The 20128-nt window shown below is 40.8% G+C and overlaps 1 protein-coding gene across 2 annotated transcripts in view; it reads left to right on the forward strand.

Moving 5' to 3' along the window:
- The first annotated feature begins 94 nt into the window (after positions 1–94).
- fam184aa (family with sequence similarity 184 member Aa) overlaps positions 95–20128 on the forward strand; it is an 85341-nt gene continuing 65307 nt past the window's right edge. For both annotated transcript variants that reach the window (XM_014126183.2, XM_014126184.2), the window contains exons 1-7: positions 95–374; positions 4446–5300; positions 6019–6154; positions 9105–9286; positions 13094–13279; positions 16720–16842; positions 19573–19734. In XM_014126183.2, coding sequence (XP_013981658.1) covers positions 198–374; positions 4446–5300; positions 6019–6154; positions 9105–9286; positions 13094–13279; positions 16720–16842; positions 19573–19734 — 1821 coding nt within the window. In that variant the 5' untranslated portion in view covers positions 95–197. The remainder of the gene's footprint in view (positions 375–4445; positions 5301–6018; positions 6155–9104; positions 9287–13093; positions 13280–16719; positions 16843–19572; positions 19735–20128) is intronic.

Here is a 20128-nt window from a genome sequence, read left to right on the forward strand (position 1 = left end):
GTTCCGCGGTCTGCAGCGACGACCATCTGGCGCTCTTTGCAATCTGCACTAGGTATACCCCTATTCTGCGGTTGCGACTACTATCACACTGGTAAACAGCAAAAGAGAATGCTACAACCACTACTAAACATTAGTTAACCTGGTTCACTTGAACCGTTTTCTGGCTGGACCGTCGTGACAGTAGCGTGTGTCTGAAGATGGCGACTGGAACGGGTTGGCAGCAACCGTACAATACCGCGTCTGGCAATCCATGTATTATTACTAGTACAGGGAAATATAATTCGTCGAACATGTTTTACGAAGCAGGTTTAACGATGGAATATACTCAAGACCTGCATCTGAAAATGAGTAAGAAAATAGCACAGCTGACAAAGGTTTGTTGATGCGCACGTTTTCTTGCAAACTGTCACAGTACAGGCCAATGCATTTATTTGTCCTGCTGGCAATGGAAATTATGTAATTCATTATAAATTCACCTAGGCTAGTGTCTTTGTGATATGATTAGAATAATTTAGTAAAAGCTACGTTGTTATAGTGGAAATCACACTCTGATGCTGAAGAAAAGCATTTAAATGCCCCTGTTGGAGTGGTCACTCATCGCTAAGGAAATATACAATTCAATGTTATTGTGCCACCTAGGAATACTGCAATTCTGTTGAGGCCTGATACATTTGTGAACAGCAGGAAATGTATTGTTTTACATAATTCCTGAAAGATGGTATGTTATTATATACTGTATTGTTTATATAGTCATTCAATGTCAGCTACAGAAGGCCATAAAAAACATTTAACTGACAGTATATTACTTTTGAATTGAGATTTTCTGTTACTAGCCTTCAAAGTATTTACACTTTTCAAAATGTGTTGTGTTATAGCCTGAATTTAAAATTGATTAAATGGAGATTTTGTGTAACTGATCTACACACTACCCCATAATGTCAAAGGGAAAATGTGTTTATAGACTAGAAAAAACATTAATTAAACATGAAAAGCTAAAATTACTTGAGTCCTTCCTAACTTAGTTGCTGGAAAGGGAGGAAACCTCTCAGGGATTTCACCATGAGACCAATATTGATTTTAAAACAGTTGCAGAGTTAAATGGGTGTGATAGGAGAAAACTGAGTAGTTTAACAACATTTCGGGCATACACAACACATCACTGAGTACCACTCTTCATATTTTCAAGCATAGTGGTGGCTGCATCATGTTATGAGTATGCTTGTTTCCCCCACTTTGACATTAGAGTATTGTGTGGATTGTTGACAAAAAATGACAGTGAAATAAAGTTTAATCACACTTTGTATAACAAAATATGTTAAAAAAAAAAAGTTGAGGGGTGTAAATACTTTCTGAAGGCACTGTAAAGATTTTCACATAGTACAGACCGATATGGAATTCCATCATATATACAGAACTTTTGAGTCTAATACCTACTTGAAGTACTGTAAAAACAGGAGAATATTTGGTGTAAATATTGGTCATTATTGGTATCTTCATTGTAATGAAAATTGTGAATTATGCAGTCATTTTTTGTATTATCAAAAGTAAAATACCCTGAAATGTTTTACTGCAGCATACTGTAAATTATGGTGTATTATTGGAACATTTTGTGGCTGGGAAAATGCTTGCTGTATTTTGAATGGTACTGTAATTCAACCCCACAGAATACAGTACCTTACTGTATTTTTTTGGAGCACCACTAGTGGGTGCATGGTATTGTTGTTTCTGGCTCATAAAAATATTTTAGGGTGTGCCTTGTAAGAGGCTATATTTGTTACACCTGTGAGTGAGAATGCTATACCAATTTAACTGCTATGTGATTATAGTTCTCCATCAATTTAAATTGTGTAGGGGACAGATTGGAGTGGCAGCAAGACTTAAACCTTAAATGGTTTAGCATTTTGCCATGTCCTTTTGGTCTGTTTTGCCCAGTAGTTGCTGCTTGTTTGGAAGCGTTTGTTAAGGCCTCTAGAAGTGCAAGTGATAACAAACATTACAGAATATTTTTATAACACTTTACCTAGCAGCCAACCAAACTGCTTGCACCAATCCCTTTTAATTTCCGGACTATTAAGCGCACCTGAATATAAGCCGCACCCACTGAATTACATTTTTTTATTATTTTTTTAAACATAAATAAGCCGCACATGTCTATAAGCCGCAGGTGCCTACCGGTACATTGAAACAAATTAACTTTACACAGGCTTTAACGAAACATGGCTTGTAACAAAAATAAATAGGCTTTAACGAAACATGGCTTGTAATAAAAAATGATTAGTCAGCTTTAGTTGTCTTTTTGCACTGAGTCAATTCCTCACGCTGCTGTTTCCAACGCCTTATCATCGACTCATTAAGACCAAGCTCCCGTGCAGCAGCTCTATTTCCTTTTCCAACAGCCAGATCAATCGCCTTCAGCTTGAAAGCTGCATCATATGCATTTCTCCGTGTCTTTTTTAAACCAAAAAGTTGTTTGACCTTAACCCGTTCGGCAATTTCATTGGGCTAATGAAAGCTTCATGCCGCCAAAAAACTGAGCACATCACAGAATGTGTTTTTTTTAAAAAAAAATGGAAAGCTGGAAAAATCCATATATTAGCTGCGTCATTGTTTAAGCTGCGAGGTTCAAAGCGTGGTAAAAAAGTTGCGACTTATAGTCCGGAATTTACGGCACAGTAAAATACTATGAAATATAAACCCCTCCCCTCAACAAATTTCATTCATTTATTCATTCATTTTTTTCATTCCTTCATTCCGAAAGCATTAACTTTTTTTTACAGTATAATACAGTACATTTTACAGTATTGTACTGGCTGTCATTACACAGTACTTGTTTTGATACTGTATTTATATTACAGTAAGTGTACTGTAATATGAAATACAGACTTGCTGCCTGTAAACTACTGTCAAATTCCTGGTAACCCCTTTACAGTGTTTTTTGATGCAGCACCCACCAACAAGCTGCTTGCTTGGCTAGTGAGAATGTCCTGAGCCAGCGTAGAAAGGATTAAGAGGTGTATCCTCCTCCGCACATCCTCATACCCATATGTCATGACTGACTTTGGCAAGTTGACACCAGCTATCACGGCTGTTTTCTGTTTCATTGTTAAAATAATGTTGTGTAGCCTTTATGACTAAGCATTCAACTAAAGCAAACATTTATGTAACAATATATCATTTCATGTCCTCAATCTTTACTGATCAAATTCTCTAAATGCATCATGAGGACAATTGTTCTGATGCTATACAACTAGTGCCGGTGGGTATACGTTATATGACATTCTGTGGTTGTATAGATGAAGGGCATTGCCATATTCATTAGTTCACAACAAACCATTTTGGAACAGAAAACGTTTTGAAACAAGAACAAGTTCATGTAGTCCCTCCCATTTTCCGTACATTTTCTTTTGTTTGGTGTTGTAAATACCACCCTGGTGACGGTAATCAGTACAGATAATTATATCCCTTACTGTTCTGCAGAAAGAATACAAATGACGCCATCTGAAAAATCATGCTTCCTTGTTAGTACTGACCATTGAGATATTACATAATAGAGAAGTTGGGTTTGGTTATTGTGGAAACCCTCCACTCCAACTGCTTTAGCTGCTGAAACAGGGGAATAATCTTTTCCTAGTCTTTCCATATTTGGCTTGTATTCAAAAACTTGACACTAGTTTTACCAGACACACTACATAAACTAAAGTATTTGGACACCTGCTCATTAGTGAGGTTGGGTACTGATCTTGGTGAGGTTGGGTTCCTCAACCCAATCAAACACCATTGGGATGAATTGGAATGTCGACTGAGAGCCAGGCCTAATCACCCAACATCAGCGCCCGACCTCACTAATGCTCTTGTGGCTGAAGCAAGTCCCCACAGCAATGTTCCAACATCTAGTGGAAAGCCTTCCCAGAAAATTGGAGGCTGGTATAGCAGCAAAGGGGTGACCAACTGCCTATTAATGCCCATGATTCTGGAATGAGATGTTCGACGATCAGGTGTCTAAATACTTTTGGTTATGTAGTGTATGTCTGGTAAAACTATTGTCAAGTTTAAGTTGTGCATCTGAGGAATGTTGCACACACCAGCAACATCTTAGACGAGGTAAACAGGCAGAGACGAGGGCGTGTTCATTGTTGTAAATCAAATTTTATTGGTCACATGCAGATGTTATTGCGAGTGTAGCGAAATGCTTGTGCTTCTAGTTCCAACAGTGCAGCAATATCTAACATGTAATCTAACAATTCCAATTCCACCAGAACTACCTAATGTATCTAAAGCTTTTGCTTTTAATGAACAATTTCCTAATTTGTTAGTTATGCGTCATCTATTTACTAACTGATTAGATATTCATTATAATATTTTTGACGCTGTGAGGATCCTTAACTATATCCTCACTAATCCTGTCAATCCTCATCATTTTCCTCTTCCTTGTCTTTTTGCTCTAGGTTATCTATGCCCTCAACACGAAGAACGACGAGCATGAGGACGAGATGGAGTCACTGCGGGAGGCCCACGAGGACGAAGTGCAGCACATTGTGACAGAGACGCATGACAAGATCATGCAGTATAAGAGCAAGATGGTCGACGAGGTTGACCTGAAGCGCCATCTGCAATCGTTGGAGGAGTCGGTGGAGCTGCACGAGCACATGAAGCGGCAGGCACTGGCTGAGTTTGAAATGTACCGTCAGCGCATGGAGGACTCGCAGCTGTGTACTGAGGCGCAACACACGCAGCGCGTGGTCTCCATGTCACGAGAGGTGGAGGAGATGCGCCGCGACTTTGAGGAGAAGCTGCGCTCCTTTGGCCAGGCGCAGGCCCAGTTCGAGCAGGACAAGCGGAGGGCAATTGACGAACTACGCGCCACCCACCGGCAAGAGGTCCAGGAGCTGCTCCACAGCCAGCAGAACCAGAGCGCCAACTCCACCGTGGATCAGGAGAAGCTGGCTGAGCTGCACAGGGCTGAGGTGGAGGCCCTCATGGAGCGAGTGGAGGAGCTGACCAAGGGCAAAGTACATCTGGTGGAGGAATACGAAGCCAAGCTCACCAAGGCTCAGGGCTACTACGAACGCGAACTGGAAGCCATGAGGCGCACACAGCAGCTGACCGCCGAGAAACTGCTGGCCTGGAAGAGGACGGAGGTGGAGCTGAGGAAGGAGTTCCAGGTGCAGGAGGGAGTGCTGCAGAGGACACTGGGAAAGCTCCGGGCTGAGCTGCAGAGGGCGCAGGAGGAGGCGAGAGAAAGCAGGGACAAGACCAACAGGCTGCAGGCTTCCCTCACCAATGCAGAGGGCACCATTAAGGTAAAATTCTCATGCATATTCATGTGTGCCTTTTGTGTCTGCAACCCTGTTTGTGTATGTTTCCGGTATGTTTCATTGTACATGTTTATAAATGCCTACACGTAGAAGCGGCAGGATTTGCAGGCAGAGACAAATAAATGGATTATCAATATTTATTTCCAGACAATAATAAACTATAGCCAAATCATATATAAGAGGTTAATTTCCTTGGAATGAACTAAACTGCCCTGTGCTTCTCCACCCATGCATATAGCGTACTCTATTTAATTGAGACCACGCATATAGGCACACTTGATCTCGCATGCCCGACTAGGAGAGGAGAGTAGGGTACTGAACTTCAAGCATCGAATAATGAGTTTAGATCGGTCTGACCACCAGCTCCTGCCTGCAGCATGAAAAATGCAGATTGTGCCGCAATGATGACTGTCTGGGCCTGCGGGATCCGCGGGAATGCAGCTCTATCTGGAGTCCGGAGTACTGATGGTTCTCTTTTATCCCTGGTAGTTTGTTGATTGATTCATGTCACTGATTGGCCAGATCTTCAATTTACCAGCTGTGAAATAATCACTGATTTATATGGGAAGGATGAAAATCAGCAATACTTTTGACCTGAAAGTCGAGATTTGAAAAAAGGGGCTACAAACTAAACTACAGTACTAAAAATCTAAACTACAGTTTTAATGCGTTCTTGTTGCTGTTCCTTGACCTGATATCTCAGAACTTGCACAAGCAGCTGGAGGAAGCCATCCAAGATGGGGAGATCTGGGTGATGCAGCTGAAGGACACGGAGTATGAGCTGGAGGGGAGCCGAGATCGAGTGCAGCAGCAGGCTACTGAGATCCTCCACAAAGCCAGTGAGATATTAAACCTCCATTTAGCTTGAGAGTTTGGATAGAGAATACTAATCTCTGGTATTTTGAATTGTTTTAAATATGTTCAATATGTATTAGTAATTGGCGGGATGCTGCCTGTAGGTTTGTAACTACGTTTTCCTGGTATATGGGGTGAGAGTGAAATATAAGGTTGTCTGGCCAGATAAGAGAACATGTTCTTTTTTGATGAAAGAGGGGTAGGCCTATTAAAGAAAAAACACACCGTTTTTTTTTGTGTGCTTATTGTTTTCCATATTCGCACAGGACTAATTATTACCCCCAAAATGTCTGTTATTCCAGAAGACGATTTGTACGGGATTCATTTTTTCCAAACTGCCCCTTTTGTAATTCTATATTTTTTTCAATAAATTGCCTGGAGATTTTTTTATTCCAGGCGTGAAGATATTTGAACATGTCCTGGCGATAAGTCTACACTGATAACTCAAGCTTGGCTCCCAAGTTTCTAAACCATACAAAACCATCTTTGTCTATTTGAATTGAGAAAGTGTGATCATAATCATTATTTCAGCGATCCGAGGTAGACATCCTAATTGCCCCCCAGCCTGCAGATGTGAGCTAAACAGAGCACTTGCACTTCAAATCAAATTGTATTTGTCACATGCGCCAAATACAACCTTACCGTGAAATGCTTATTTACAAGCCCTTAACCAACAGTGCAGTTCAAGAAGAGTTAAGAAAATATTTACCAATAAACTAAAGTCATTTTTAAAATAAAAAGTAACACAATAAAATAACAATAATGAGGCTATGTATTGGGGGTACTGGTACTGAGTCAATGTGCGGGGGTACAGGATAGTCGAGGTAATTTCTACATGTAGGTAGGGGTAAAGTGACTATGCATAGATAATAAACAGCGAGTAGCAGCAGTGTAAAAACAAAAAGAGGGGGGGGGATCAATGTAAATAGTCTGGGTGGCCATTTTATTAGTTGTTCAGCAGTCTTATGACTTGGGGATAGAAGCTGTTAAGGAGCCTTTTGGATCTAGACTTGGCGCTCCGGTACCATTTGCCGTGCGGTAGCAGAGAGAACAGTATATAACTTGGGTCACTGGAGATGTGTTTTTAGGCTATGGATGAGAACTTGAACTTGTTATTTAAGTTTAGCACAGTTGGAATGCTGCTTTGCAATCTATTAACAGCAAGTGTTGCATTAGTCCATAGAGCTCTGAGACAGGATTGTGTGGAGGCACAGATTCTGGGGAAGGGTAGCAAAAAATGTCTGCGGTATTGAAGGTCCCCAAGAACACAGTGGCCTCCATCATTCTTAAATGGAAGAAGTTTGGAACCAGCAAGACTCTTTCTTGAGCTGGCCACCCGGCCAAACTGAGCAATCGGGGGAGAAGGGCCTTGGTCAGGGAGGTGACCAAGAACCCGATGGAGCTCTATCAGAGTGACCAGAGTTCCTCTGTGGAGATGGTTGTCCATCTGGAAGGTTCTCCCATCTCTGCAGCACTCCACCAATCAGGTTTTTATGGTAGAGTGGCCAGACGGAAGCCGCCACTCAGTAAAAGGCACATGACAGCCCGCTTGGAGTTTGCCAAAAGGCACCTAAAGCACTGTCAGACCATGTGAAACAAGAATGTCTGGTCTGATGAAACCAAGTTTGAACTTTTAGGCCTGAATGCCAAGCGTCACGTCTGGAGGAAACCTGGAACCATCCCTACGGTGAAGCATGGTGGTGGCAGCATCATGCTGTGGGGATGTTTTTCAGGGACTGGGAGACTAGTCAGGATCGAGGGAAAGATGAACGGAGCAAAGTACAGAGAGATCCTTGATGAAATCCTGCTCCAGAGTGCTCAGGACCTCAGACTGGGGCAATGGTTCACCTTCCAACAGGACAACAACCCTAAGCACACAGCCAAGACAATGCAGGAGTGGCTTTGGGACAAGTCTCTAAATATCCTTGAATGGCCCAACCAGAGCCCGGACTTGAACCCGATCGAACATCTTTTGAGAGACTCGAAAATAGCTTTGCAGCGACGCTCGCCATCCAACCTGATAGAGCTTCAGAGGATCTGCAGAGAAGAATGGGAGAAACCCAAAAAGTACTGAGTAAACGGTCTGAATACTTATGTAAATGTGCTTTTTTTTCAGTTTGCAAAAAATCTAAAAGCCTGTTTTTGCTTTGTCTTAATGGGGTATTGTGTGGAGATTGATGAGGGGGAAAAAACGATTTAATCAATTTTAGAGGACCTTTTATCAGAGGACCTTGGAGTTGTTTTTTTCGTTTAGAATTATGACTCTCCTGCTATCTAAAAATGACCGACATGGCAGATTCAGATGGGATTTAAATTACGGATGTGGTGATTTGTGCTGGTGTACATAATTACCTAAGCCCATCTCCCCCATTAAACTCATCTCCTGCGAATAGGGCTAAGCTTGTCTGGTCAGATAAGAGAACGTATCTTTTAAAAAAAATTTTTACCAAAGAGAATTAGGCCTATGTATGTATGTTTTTTTTTTTTTTAAAAGAGAGATAAAAAAGTTTTTTTATTGAAGTAGGGCTATGTGCTTTTACCTTTTTGAGAAAAAATTGTTTTGCAGATTAATGAGGGTTATTCGAGGCTAGTTTGATCATCCTTTTATATTCTCCCTCAGTGCCAAGTGTTCCTCATTTTGTACTTCCCTTTGCAGTTATATGAATAACTCATGCAATAAAAGCAGTAAGATATTGTTGGAAAAAATTCATTATTTTATTTTACTTTTAAGCTAACTTAGCACTTTACAGTGAGATTTTAACCACAAGGGCACTTCATGGACTTTTGAGTGCTGGCTGAGTGTTCATCCCACTTGAATATTCTGACAGAACAGATGTTCAGTGTCTGATATGAAAGCATTGCCCATTTAAATTGCCTTTCTGCCATTGCCCTTCACACCCTCACCATCTGCTTGTTTTGCATGTGTGCCTCCAGGTCAGATAGGCTCGCTACAGGCCACCCATATGAGCCACGAGGCCACTATCAGGGACCTGGACTTGGAGCAGAGCCGCCTGAGGGAGAAGATCCTCAGGCTGGAGGAGGAGAGGGAGAGGGTGCTCAACCAGAGCCAGGCCACTGACGAGCAGCACAAACATCAGGTCCTCTCCCTGGAGCAGGTATTCAACTTCTCTCAGTTTGTAAGATGTGCTGAATATTATCTTTAGCTTCTCCTAGTGTCTCAGTGTTTAGTAGATCCGGACACTGGGAAAACAGTGGGAAGTTTCGCAGATAGCAAGCATTTGTTTGGCCAACATATTTGGCAAAAAACATTATGTACAGTACCAGTCAAAACTTGAAAAGTTCTTGATATTTAGCGGATTGACTGATCTTCATGTTTTAAAGTAATGATGAACTGTTTCTCTTTGCTTATTTGAGCGGTTCTTGTCATAATATGGACTTGGTCTTTTACCAAATAGGGCTATCTTCTGTATACTACCCTTACCTTGTCACAACACAATTGATTGGCTGAAACACATTAAGAAGGAAAGAAATTCCACAAATTAACTTTTAACCTGTTGAGGACAGACGTTCCGCTAGAGGAACCCCGTTCCGCCTGCGGAACCCCTAGCCAACAGCCAATGGCATCGCACGGCGCGAAATACAAAACCAACTAAAATATCACAATTCAATTTTCTCAAACAATCAACTATTTTACACCATTTTAAAGATAAGACTCTCGTTAATCTAACCACATTGTCCGATTTCAAAAAGGCTTTACAGCGAAAGCAAAACATTAGATTATGTCAGGAGAGTACCCAGCCCAAATAATTATCACAAAGCCATTTTCAAAGCAAGCATATATGTCACAAAAACCCAAACCACAGCTAAATGCAGCACTAACCTTTGATGATCTTCATCAGATGACACTCCTAGGACATGATGTTATACAATACATGCATGTTTTGTTCAATCAAGTTCATATTTATATCAAAAAACAGCTTTTTACATTAGCATGTGACGTTCAGAACTAGCATACCCACCGCAAACTTCCGGTGAATTTACTAAATTACTCATGATAAACGTTCACAAAATACATAACAATTATTTTAAGAATTATAGATACAGAACTCCTTTATGCAATCGCGGTGTCAGATTTTAAAATAGCTTTTCGGCGAAGCACATTTTGCAATATTCTGAGTACATAGCTCGGCCATCACGGCTAGCTATTTTGACACCCACCAAGTTTGGGACAACCTAAACTCAGAATTACTATTAGAAAAATTGGATTACCTTTGCTGTTCTTCGTCAGAATGCACTCCCAGGACTTCTACTTCAACAACAAATGTTGTTTTGGTTCCAAATAATCAATAGTTATATTCAAATAGCTCCGTTTTGTTCGTGCGTTCAGGTCACTATCCGAAGGGTGACGCGCGAGCGCATTTCGTGACAAAAAAATGTCAAAATATTCCATTACCGTACTTAGAAGCATGTCAAACGCTGTTTAAAATCAATTTTTATGCTATTTTTCTCGTAAAATAGCGATAATATTCCAACCGGGCAACGTTGTATTCATTCAAAGGCTGAAAGAAAAAAATGGAGTAGTCTCGTGACCGCGCATCTCCAGTGTCACTGTCCCCAGGCTGACCACTCACAAATTCTGCTGCTGTTCTTCGCCCAGAGACAGCAGACACCCCATTCCACTTTCTGGTGGCTTTAGAGAGCCAATGGAAGCCTTAGAAAATGTCACGTTACAGCACAGATGCTGTATTTTTGATAGAGATGCAACAGAAGGACAACAAATTGTCAGACAGGGCACTTCCTGTATGGAATCTTCTCAGGTTTTGGCCTGCCATATGAGTTCTGTTATACTCACAGACACCATTCAAACAGTTTTAGAAACTTTGGAGTGTTTTCTATCCAAATCTACTTATTTATAATATGCATATTCTAGTTTCTGGGCAGGAGTAGTATCCAGATTAAATCAGGTACGTTTTTTATCCGGCCTTGAAAATACTGCCCCCTTTCCCAAAGAAGTTAACAAGGCACACCTGTTAATTGAAATGCATTCCAGGGGACTAACTCATGAAGCTGGTTGAGGGAATGCCAAGAGTGTGCAAAGCTGTCATCAAGGCAAAGGTTGGCTACTTTGAAGAATCTCAAATATAAAATATATTTTGTTTTGTTTAACACTTTTTTTTTAGTTACTACATGATTCCAAATGTGTTATTTCATAGTTTTGATGTCTTCACTATTATTCTACAATGTAGAAAATAATAAAAATAAAGAAATACCCTTGAATGAGTTTTTGTGTCCAACATTTTGACTGGTACTGTATATTGATTGGCATGGCATTGGAAAAGGTTGTTAGCTGCCCATATTTATACAACTGTGCAATTCTGTTTTCGATGATGCCAATGTTTTCAGAACGTATGCATGCTTTCTAGGTTAGCTGTTCTCTCAGGCAGGTACCCGCCAGGGAGCTGGTACAAAACAGAAGAGTTCTGTATCTCAACCCTTCTCTTATTATGTAATACGCATTGTAGATATTGATGCTGTGCCAAATACACTGAAACATCTCAAGCTTCACAGTAGATCCAAACAACGGGGGAAGTTTAGTGAAGAAGCTTAGCCCTTCTATTTTATGTTTAAAACCCCATAGAGTCGATTTCCGCGGCCCCGTGGAAATCTAATTAACATAATACACTTTTTTCAGTTTAAGCTAGAGATAACAATTGCCGCACTTACGCATCTGTGTTTAAAGGTGACAGAGCTAGAGCAGTGTTAGTCAGACCATCAGACATCCTGAATATCGGTCTTCTCACAAAATCGTTTGTCGTGTCCGAACGGTTTGGCCTATTATGACCCCTATATGGAAAGATGAGACTCTCACAAACACGATCATGTTCTCTGTTTTGATGTACGACCACCACAAGCGTCTTGGTACTTGTCTGAAGTTGGTACAGCCGATCTGCCAACTTCTGTCTGTAGTGTCCGAACAGTTTGGGCTACACACTAATATGGAAAGGTGAGACTCGTCCCCCCGGTACCAGTTGAAAGAAATGAATGGACGTAACGTATACTGTGTATGGAGACTGTTTACTGCCAAAAACTAAGCAGTTAAATACTGTACATTCAATACAAATAAATGTTTCCTGATCTTTCTTATATCTCTGATATTGGACAGACTCTTCAGAAAAAACGTCCTTTAGATTGTTTGGGGGACGATCAGTTATACTATGTAGTGAATCTGTTATTCAATGCGTTTGTATGGGCTTATGACCAAATGTAATTTGTTTTTGATATTTTTTTTTGACTTCAAGGGATCTTAAAATGTAAAACCAAATAGTTAAATGATCCTTGGTATAACCTTAACCTTCCATATAGCTTAGTATATTTGCAAATGTATGTGGACACCCCTTCAAATTAGTGGATTCAGCTATTTCGGCTACACCACACCCGTTGCTGACAGGTGTATAAAATCGAGCACACAGCCATGCCAACTTCATAGACAAACACTGGTAGTAGAAAGGCCTTACTGAAGAGCTCAGTGACTTTCAACGTGGCAACAAGTCAGTTTGTTGAATTTCTGCCCTTCTAGAGCTTCCCGGTCAACTGTAAGTGCAAGGAGAAACAATGGCTCAGCCGCGAAGTGGTAGGCCACACAAGCTTACAGAAGGGGACTGCCTAGTGCAGGTGTCCAGACTTTTGGTCATGTAGTATACATAGTTTATCATTTCTTTAGTGGATTTTAAAACATTAACATTGATTTTAAGAAGCATTGGGTTCCATTAGTAACACTGCAGAAACTGCTGTGCTAAGATGAAAGTAGCCCATCTGCTCTCTAAGGTGAGGGTACATTCATCTATTAGATTTCAGCTGTGGTTTGTTTCATTACAGCCATCACATGTAAATGTTTAATGTATCTATGGCCCTTCGGATCTGCCAGGGTGTGAAATAAATCTTGGCTATTCCCCCCCCCAAAGTCCCTTCGTGAGGAGAGGCAGGGCTATGAGAAGGAGCTAGCGAGGCTGAGGGGCAAATACGAAGAGGAGGGTGTGAGATTCAAAGAGGCCCAGGCACAGGCACTAGAGGAGCTGTCGGAGAAACACAGGGCAACGCAGGAGAGTGCACAGAACGCTGCAGAGAAGGAGAATAATCTATTGATGGCTGTGAGTATAGTGCACACACACTGCCCTACACACTGTTGTATACACACTATTTAATATACTCTATTTATGCTACACTCTGTACACACACACACGCACACACACACACACAACCACACTCAAGCCCAGTATTTATTCATGTATTCATATACAATGAACTTGGTAGACACCCACAAGCCTACATACAGTGCCTTCAGAAAGTATTCACAAACCTTGACTTTTTCCACATTTTGTTGTTAGTCTGAATTTAAAATTGATTAAATGTTGTCTTTTTTTTGTCACTGGCCAATACCCCATAATGTCAAAGTGAAATTATGTTTAAAAAATGTACAGCTGTAATCGCTGACAAAGGTACTTCTACAAAGTATTGACTCGGGTGTGAATACTTATTTAAATTAGATATTTCTGTATTTTATTTTCTATACATTTGCAAAATTGTCTAAATACATGTTTTCACATTTGTTATTGTGTGTGGATGGGTGAGAATAATTTTTTCATCAATTTTGAATTTAGGCTATAACAACAAAATGTGGAATAAATCAAGAGGTATGAATACCTTCTGAAGGCAATGTACATGCTATAATCCAACTAACTTTTTATTCCTTGTGCTTAATTGTATATCATATATTTAGAATTAGACACAGATGGGAATCATAGCTTGTCTCTACGTTTACTTCGTCGTGTGGGGATTGGAATTTGTCATCCTTTTTATAAGACGTCTGTTATTTTCATGAATACAAAAGATTTTTAAGCAGCACATGAACAGTAAGCCAATGTTACAATTCAGTGTCCAATTGAGCTCAACTTGTCATGTTCAAGAAAAATATACACTACCGTTCAAAGTTTGGGGTCATTTAGATATGTCCTTGTTTTTTAAAGAAAAGTTTAAAAAAATTGTCCATTAAAATAACATAAAATTGTTCAGAAATACACTGTAGACATTGTTAATGTTGTAAATGACTATTGTAGCTCGAAACGGCAGATAAAAAAAAAAAAAAATGGAATATCTACATAGGCGTACAGAGGCCCATTATCAGCAACCATCACTCCTGTGTTCCAATTGCACGTTGTTAGCTAATCCAAGTTTGTCATTTTAAAAGGCTAATTGATCTTTAGAAAACCCTTTTGCAATTATGTTAGCACAGCTGAAAACTGTTGTCCTGATTAAAGAAGCAATACAACTGGCCTTCTTTAGACTAGTTGAGTATCTGGAGCATCAGCTTTTGTGGGTTTGATTACAGGCTCAAAATGGCCAGAAACAAAAACCTTTCTTCTGAAACTCGGCAGTCTATTCTTGTTCTGAGAAATGAAGGCTATTCCATGCCAGAAATAGCCAAGAAACTGAAGATCTCGTACAACGCTGTGTACTACTCCTTTCGCATTACAGCGCAAACTGGCTCTAACCAGAATGGAAAGAGTGGAAGGCCCCAGTGCACAACTGAGCAAGAGGACAAGTACATTAGTGTCCAGTTTGAGAAACAGACGCCTCACAAGTCCTCAACTGGCAGCTTCATTAAATAGTACCCGCAAAACACCAGATGGGCAAAATAATAGACACTGGACAGAGGAAGATTGGAAAAAAGTGTTATGGACACACAAATCAAAGTTTGAGGTGTTTGGATCACAAAGAAGAACATTCGTGAGACGCAGAAAAAATGAAAAGATGCTGGAGGAGTGCTTGACGCCATCTGTCAAGCATGGTGGAGGCAATGTGATGGTCTGGAGGTATTTTGGTGGTGGTAAAGTGGGAGATTTGTACAGGGTAAAAGGGATCTTGAAGAAGGAAGGCTATCACTTCATTTTGCTGTGGACGGTGCTAAATTGGAGCCAATTTCCTCCTACAGCAGGACAATGACCCTAACCACCGCTCCAAACTATGCAAGAACTATTTAGGGAAGAAGCAGTCAGCTGGTATTCTGTCTATAATGGAGTGGCCATCGTAGTCACCGGATCTCAACCCTATTCAGCAGCTTGACTGTATGGTACAGAAGAAGTGTCCATCAAGCCAATCTAACTTGTGGGACGTGCTTCAGAAAGCATGGGGTGAAATGTCTTCAGATTACCTCAACAAATTGACTAACTAGAATGTCAAAGGTCGGCAAGGCTGTAATTGCTGCAAATGGAGGATTCTTTGATTGAAAGCCAAGTTTGAAGGACACAATTATTTTAATTAAAAATCATTATTTATAACCTTGTCAACATTTTGTCTATATTTACTATTCATTTTGCAGCTCCATTTCATGTATGTTTTCATGGAAAACAAGGACATTTCTAAGTGACCCCAAACTTTTGAATGGTAGTGTATATCTAAGAAATTAATAGCAAAGCTCCTCTCACTGAATACATTGTTTTCAATTAGGTTGACGTGAAGCCTTGATTCAACCCAGTGCTCAATAAAGTAGTCCTCACTGAGGATTTTATTTCTTCCCCGATAAAAGCATACTTAATATAAAAGATGACTAGACACGAGGCTCACTGCGTTATGTAAAGCCACGATCACATCTCTATTGTTCACCAAAGCTCTGTCCCTCAAGTTAAGCACAGAAATGTCAATGAGTTTTATTTAAACAGCAGTCTCTGTGCGTGATTGAGTTATATAATCTATCATTTTTATTAAATGAAAATGTAGTCTAATAAAGTTATTTTATATATATATATATATATATATATATTTAAAATTGCACATATATTCTTGAATTATTTTACATTCATCAGCCTTATGATTTCCGGTGCTCTTGATAGGTCGTTATTGCATTGGGGGCGGGAATAGAAAACCTAGACAAAGAAAGTTGCAGCTGTTCGTTATCAATGTGAGATCAGCTAAATCACAGGTTTGTTCTTGTGGGTTTTGCATTGCAATCCTGCTTATTTTAGGACGATGATGCATTTAATCTCCCTTCAGTATCCTTTTACGAAAACCAGTGTGTCACGTCCTGGCCAGTATAAGGGTTAATTGTTATTGTAGTTTGGTCAGGACGTGGCAGAGGGTATTTGTTTTATGTGGTTCGGGGTGGTGTTTTGGTAAAAGGGCGTTCGATTTATTATTTCTGGGTTTTTGGTTTATGGTCTATGTTTATGTATTTCTATGTGTAGTCTGGTTAATGTATTTCTATGTTAGGTTGATTGGGGTTTGGGACTCAATTGGAGGCAGGTGCTTCCTCGTTGCCTCTGATTGAGAGTCCTATATATGGGTAATTGTTTGGTGTAGGTTTTTGTGGGAGATTGTTTCTTGTCTAGCGTGTATGAGCCTGAGAAGACTGTTCGGTGATCATGAGGTTGTTTTGGAGTTCATTTTGAGTTTAATAAATGTTCAAGATGAACCAACACAGTCCTGCTGCATTTTGGTCCTCCTTCACCATCGATAACCGTGACACAGTGCTCCATGCGAAGTTCAGCTTCTTTGTTGCATCTCAAACTCATCTGGGTATTGACCGTCACTTTAGGAAATGGGCCAGGAGTTTGAGATTCGGCGACTCTCATTGGAGGAGCAGAAGAATTGTCTCCAACAGCAACTGGACAACCTGAAGAAGGAGCTTTCTGCCAAGCTCAATATAGCCAATCAAGAGGTAAGGAAAGTCTGACATAAACCAGGTTTCCATCCAATTATGCAATTAACATACCTGTCAGATAAAAAAACTCATGATAGGCCAGATTACAACTCTCAAATTGGCAGTACATTTCCTAAACGTCGACAAAACAAAATTGGCTAGAGAAGGGCCAATCATTTTTTTGTCGGTGATTAGATAATGCGACAAATTGCAGTGGAAACTATTTCTTGGCCAATTGCTGATATAATTAACACCATATTGAGTTAAATTTGCAGTCATACGATGCTATGTTATGTGGTCTTCCCACTACCTCGACTTGAAGAAGCATGCACAGTTTATTAGGCTTCAGATAAAATAAGTTATGATGAACTTCACAGGGTGGTGAAAGTGCACCAGTAGATTGAGAGTTAATTGGTAAACTGGTGACATTATGATCGATGCTTGCCTGCCAATTGATAAATACAAATGATCTCGTTCTTGTGTAGGCCTCCCTCTGCGAGCTGTTGGCTAAAGCGCATGTCAAGACCAGAGTCAGCACGTTTGCTGTTTATCACAGACTTTTTGTACCAAAACCATCAATGGAGTTAAAAGTGGGATGGAAACGCATAGAATTTCAGTTTTTTTATTCTGTGAATGAAAAGTTATATGACAAAGTGATTTTTGTGCTCGCTACATCATTATGCACAGCCTTTGATTTGCAAGAAGCCAGTTTGATGGAAATGCACTGCTGCTGGTAACATGTGTATATTAATTTGTGCAGACTAAAATTTTGAAAATCGTTACACAAATTGATGGCTGATTTCTTTAAAAGTCCTTATTAGCAGTTTGTCATTCTATTTATTTTTAAGTCATCTTATTTAATAATGTAATATATTTTGTGATAAGGCCACACAGGAGGCCAGAGATAATTACGCTGTTGATCACACTCTCCGTAGCCGATGTGAGCAAGACCTTTTTAAACAGGTCAACATTCACAAGGCTGTGGGGCCAGACCGATTACCAGGACGTGTACTCAGAGCATGCACGGACCAACTGGCAAGTGTCTTCAAATTCTTGCTGACCGAGTCTGTAATGCCAACATGTTTCAAGCAGACCACCATAGCCCCTGTACCCATGAAAGCGAAAGTAACCTGCCTAAATGACTACTGCCCCGTAGCGCTCACGTCGGAAACCATGAAGTGCTTTGAAAGGCTGGTCATGGCTCACATCAACACCATCATCCCGGAAACCCTAGAACCACTTCAATTTGCATACCGCTCCAACAGATTTCAATCGCAATCCACACTGCCCTTTCCCACCTGGACAAAAGGAACACCTATGTGAGAATGCTGTTCATTGACTACAGCTCAGCGTTCAACACCATAGTGCCCTCCAAGATCATCACTAAGCTAAGGACCCTGGGACTAAACACCTCCCTCTGCAACTGGATCCCGGATTTCCTGACGGTCCGCCCCCAGGTGGTAAGGGTAGGCAACAACACATCCGCCATGCTGATCCTCAACACGGGTAACCCTCAGGGTTGTGTGCTTCGTCACCTCCTGTACTCCCTGTTCACCCACGACAGCGTGGCCAAGCATGACTACAAAACCGTCATTAAGTTTGCTGACAACACAACGGTGGTAGGCCTGAAATTGAGCAAGACTAAGGAGCTGATCGTGGACTACAGGAAAAAGGAGGGCCGACCACGCTCCCATTCACATCGATGGGGCTGTAGTGGAGCAGTTCAAGAGTTTCAAGTTCCTTGCTGTCCACATCACCAACAAACTAGCATGCTCCAAACACACCAAGAAAGTTGTGAAGAGGGGACGACAATGCCTTTTCCCCCTCAGGAGACTGAAAAGATTTGGCTTGGGTCCCCAGATCCTCAAAGTTCTACAGCTGCACCATTGAGCATCCTGACCGGTTGCATCACTGCCTGCTATGGCAACTGCTCGGCATCTGACCGTAAGGCGCTACAGAGGGTAGTGCGTACAGCCCAGTACATCACGGGGGCCAAGGTTCCTGCCATCCAGGACCTATACACTAGGCAGTGTCAGAGGAAGGCCCAAAAAATTGTCAGACTCCAGTCACCCAAGTCATAGACTGTTTTCTCTGCTCCCACACGGCAAGCGGTACCGGTACAACAGGCTCCTTAACAGTTTCTACCCCCAAGCCATAAGACTGCTGAACAATTGATCAAATGGACACTATTTTCATTGACCACCCTTTTTGTTTTTACACTGCTGCTACTCACTGTTTATTATCTATGCATAGTCACTTCAACCTTACCTACATGTACAAATTACCTCGACTAACCTGTACCCCCGCACATTGACTCGGTACCGGTACCCCCTGTATATAGCCTCGTTATTGTTACTTTTTATTACATTTATTTGTTTATTTAGTAAATACTTTCTCAACTCTATTTCTTGAACTGCGTTGTTGGTTAATAGCTTGCTAGTAAGCATTTCACGGTAAGGTCTACAGCTGTTGTATTCGGCTCATGTGACAAATAACATTTGATTTGAATTACAGACAACAGATTATCACAGAAGTACCCAAAACAGCCACTAAATGTCCTGTGATAGATTACATAAAATCCTTAAAAGATACCAACATTCTGGTAGTTTTCTGGTAAACTTAGAACATTTACAGTAATATATACCCTTCCCTTTTGCAACCTTAGGCATGCCCATTCCTCTCTGCCACTACTACCTGATTTGGTCCTTGAGTTGCACGACATCTGACCTCATTTCCCGTCCACTGCAGGTGTCTCACCTTCAGGAGTTGGTGAAGGAAGGGGAGCAAAACCTTGACTCTGCACACAGCCACATCTCCAGTCTGAAGGACACCCAGGAGAAACTATGCATTGAGCTGGACACCACCAGAGCCAGAGTGAGAGAGACCAGCAACCTGCTCACTGACCTGCAGGTAAGACTTTTGAGAAGATGTGCCTTATGCTCAGATCTAGGATCAGCTTGCCTCACCAAATCCTCACACACTATTTTGTGCATACCGTGAAATTATATTACAAAAGGTTTGATTTAATTTACTTCCAGTTAATTTAATTCCTAAATCAACACTAGTACACTGAAAATAAACACTAGGTAACTGCTGCTTTACTCATACTCCCTTGTATTCTCTGCTCAATTAAATAATAATTTGAAATACAGAAATCTTGGCAAGATCTCAAATATGTCACTACTGTATATGTAAAAGGATTAAGGGAATACCAGATACATGCACACATATTCCTATAAACAGTACCAGTCAAAAGTTTGGACACACCTACTCATTCTTGGATTTTTCTTTATTTTTACTATTC

The sequence above is a fragment of the Salmo salar genome, chromosome ssa11, assembly GCF_905237065.1.
Source record: "Salmo salar chromosome ssa11, Ssal_v3.1, whole genome shotgun sequence".
Taxonomy (NCBI): Eukaryota; Metazoa; Chordata; class Actinopteri; order Salmoniformes; family Salmonidae; genus Salmo; species Salmo salar.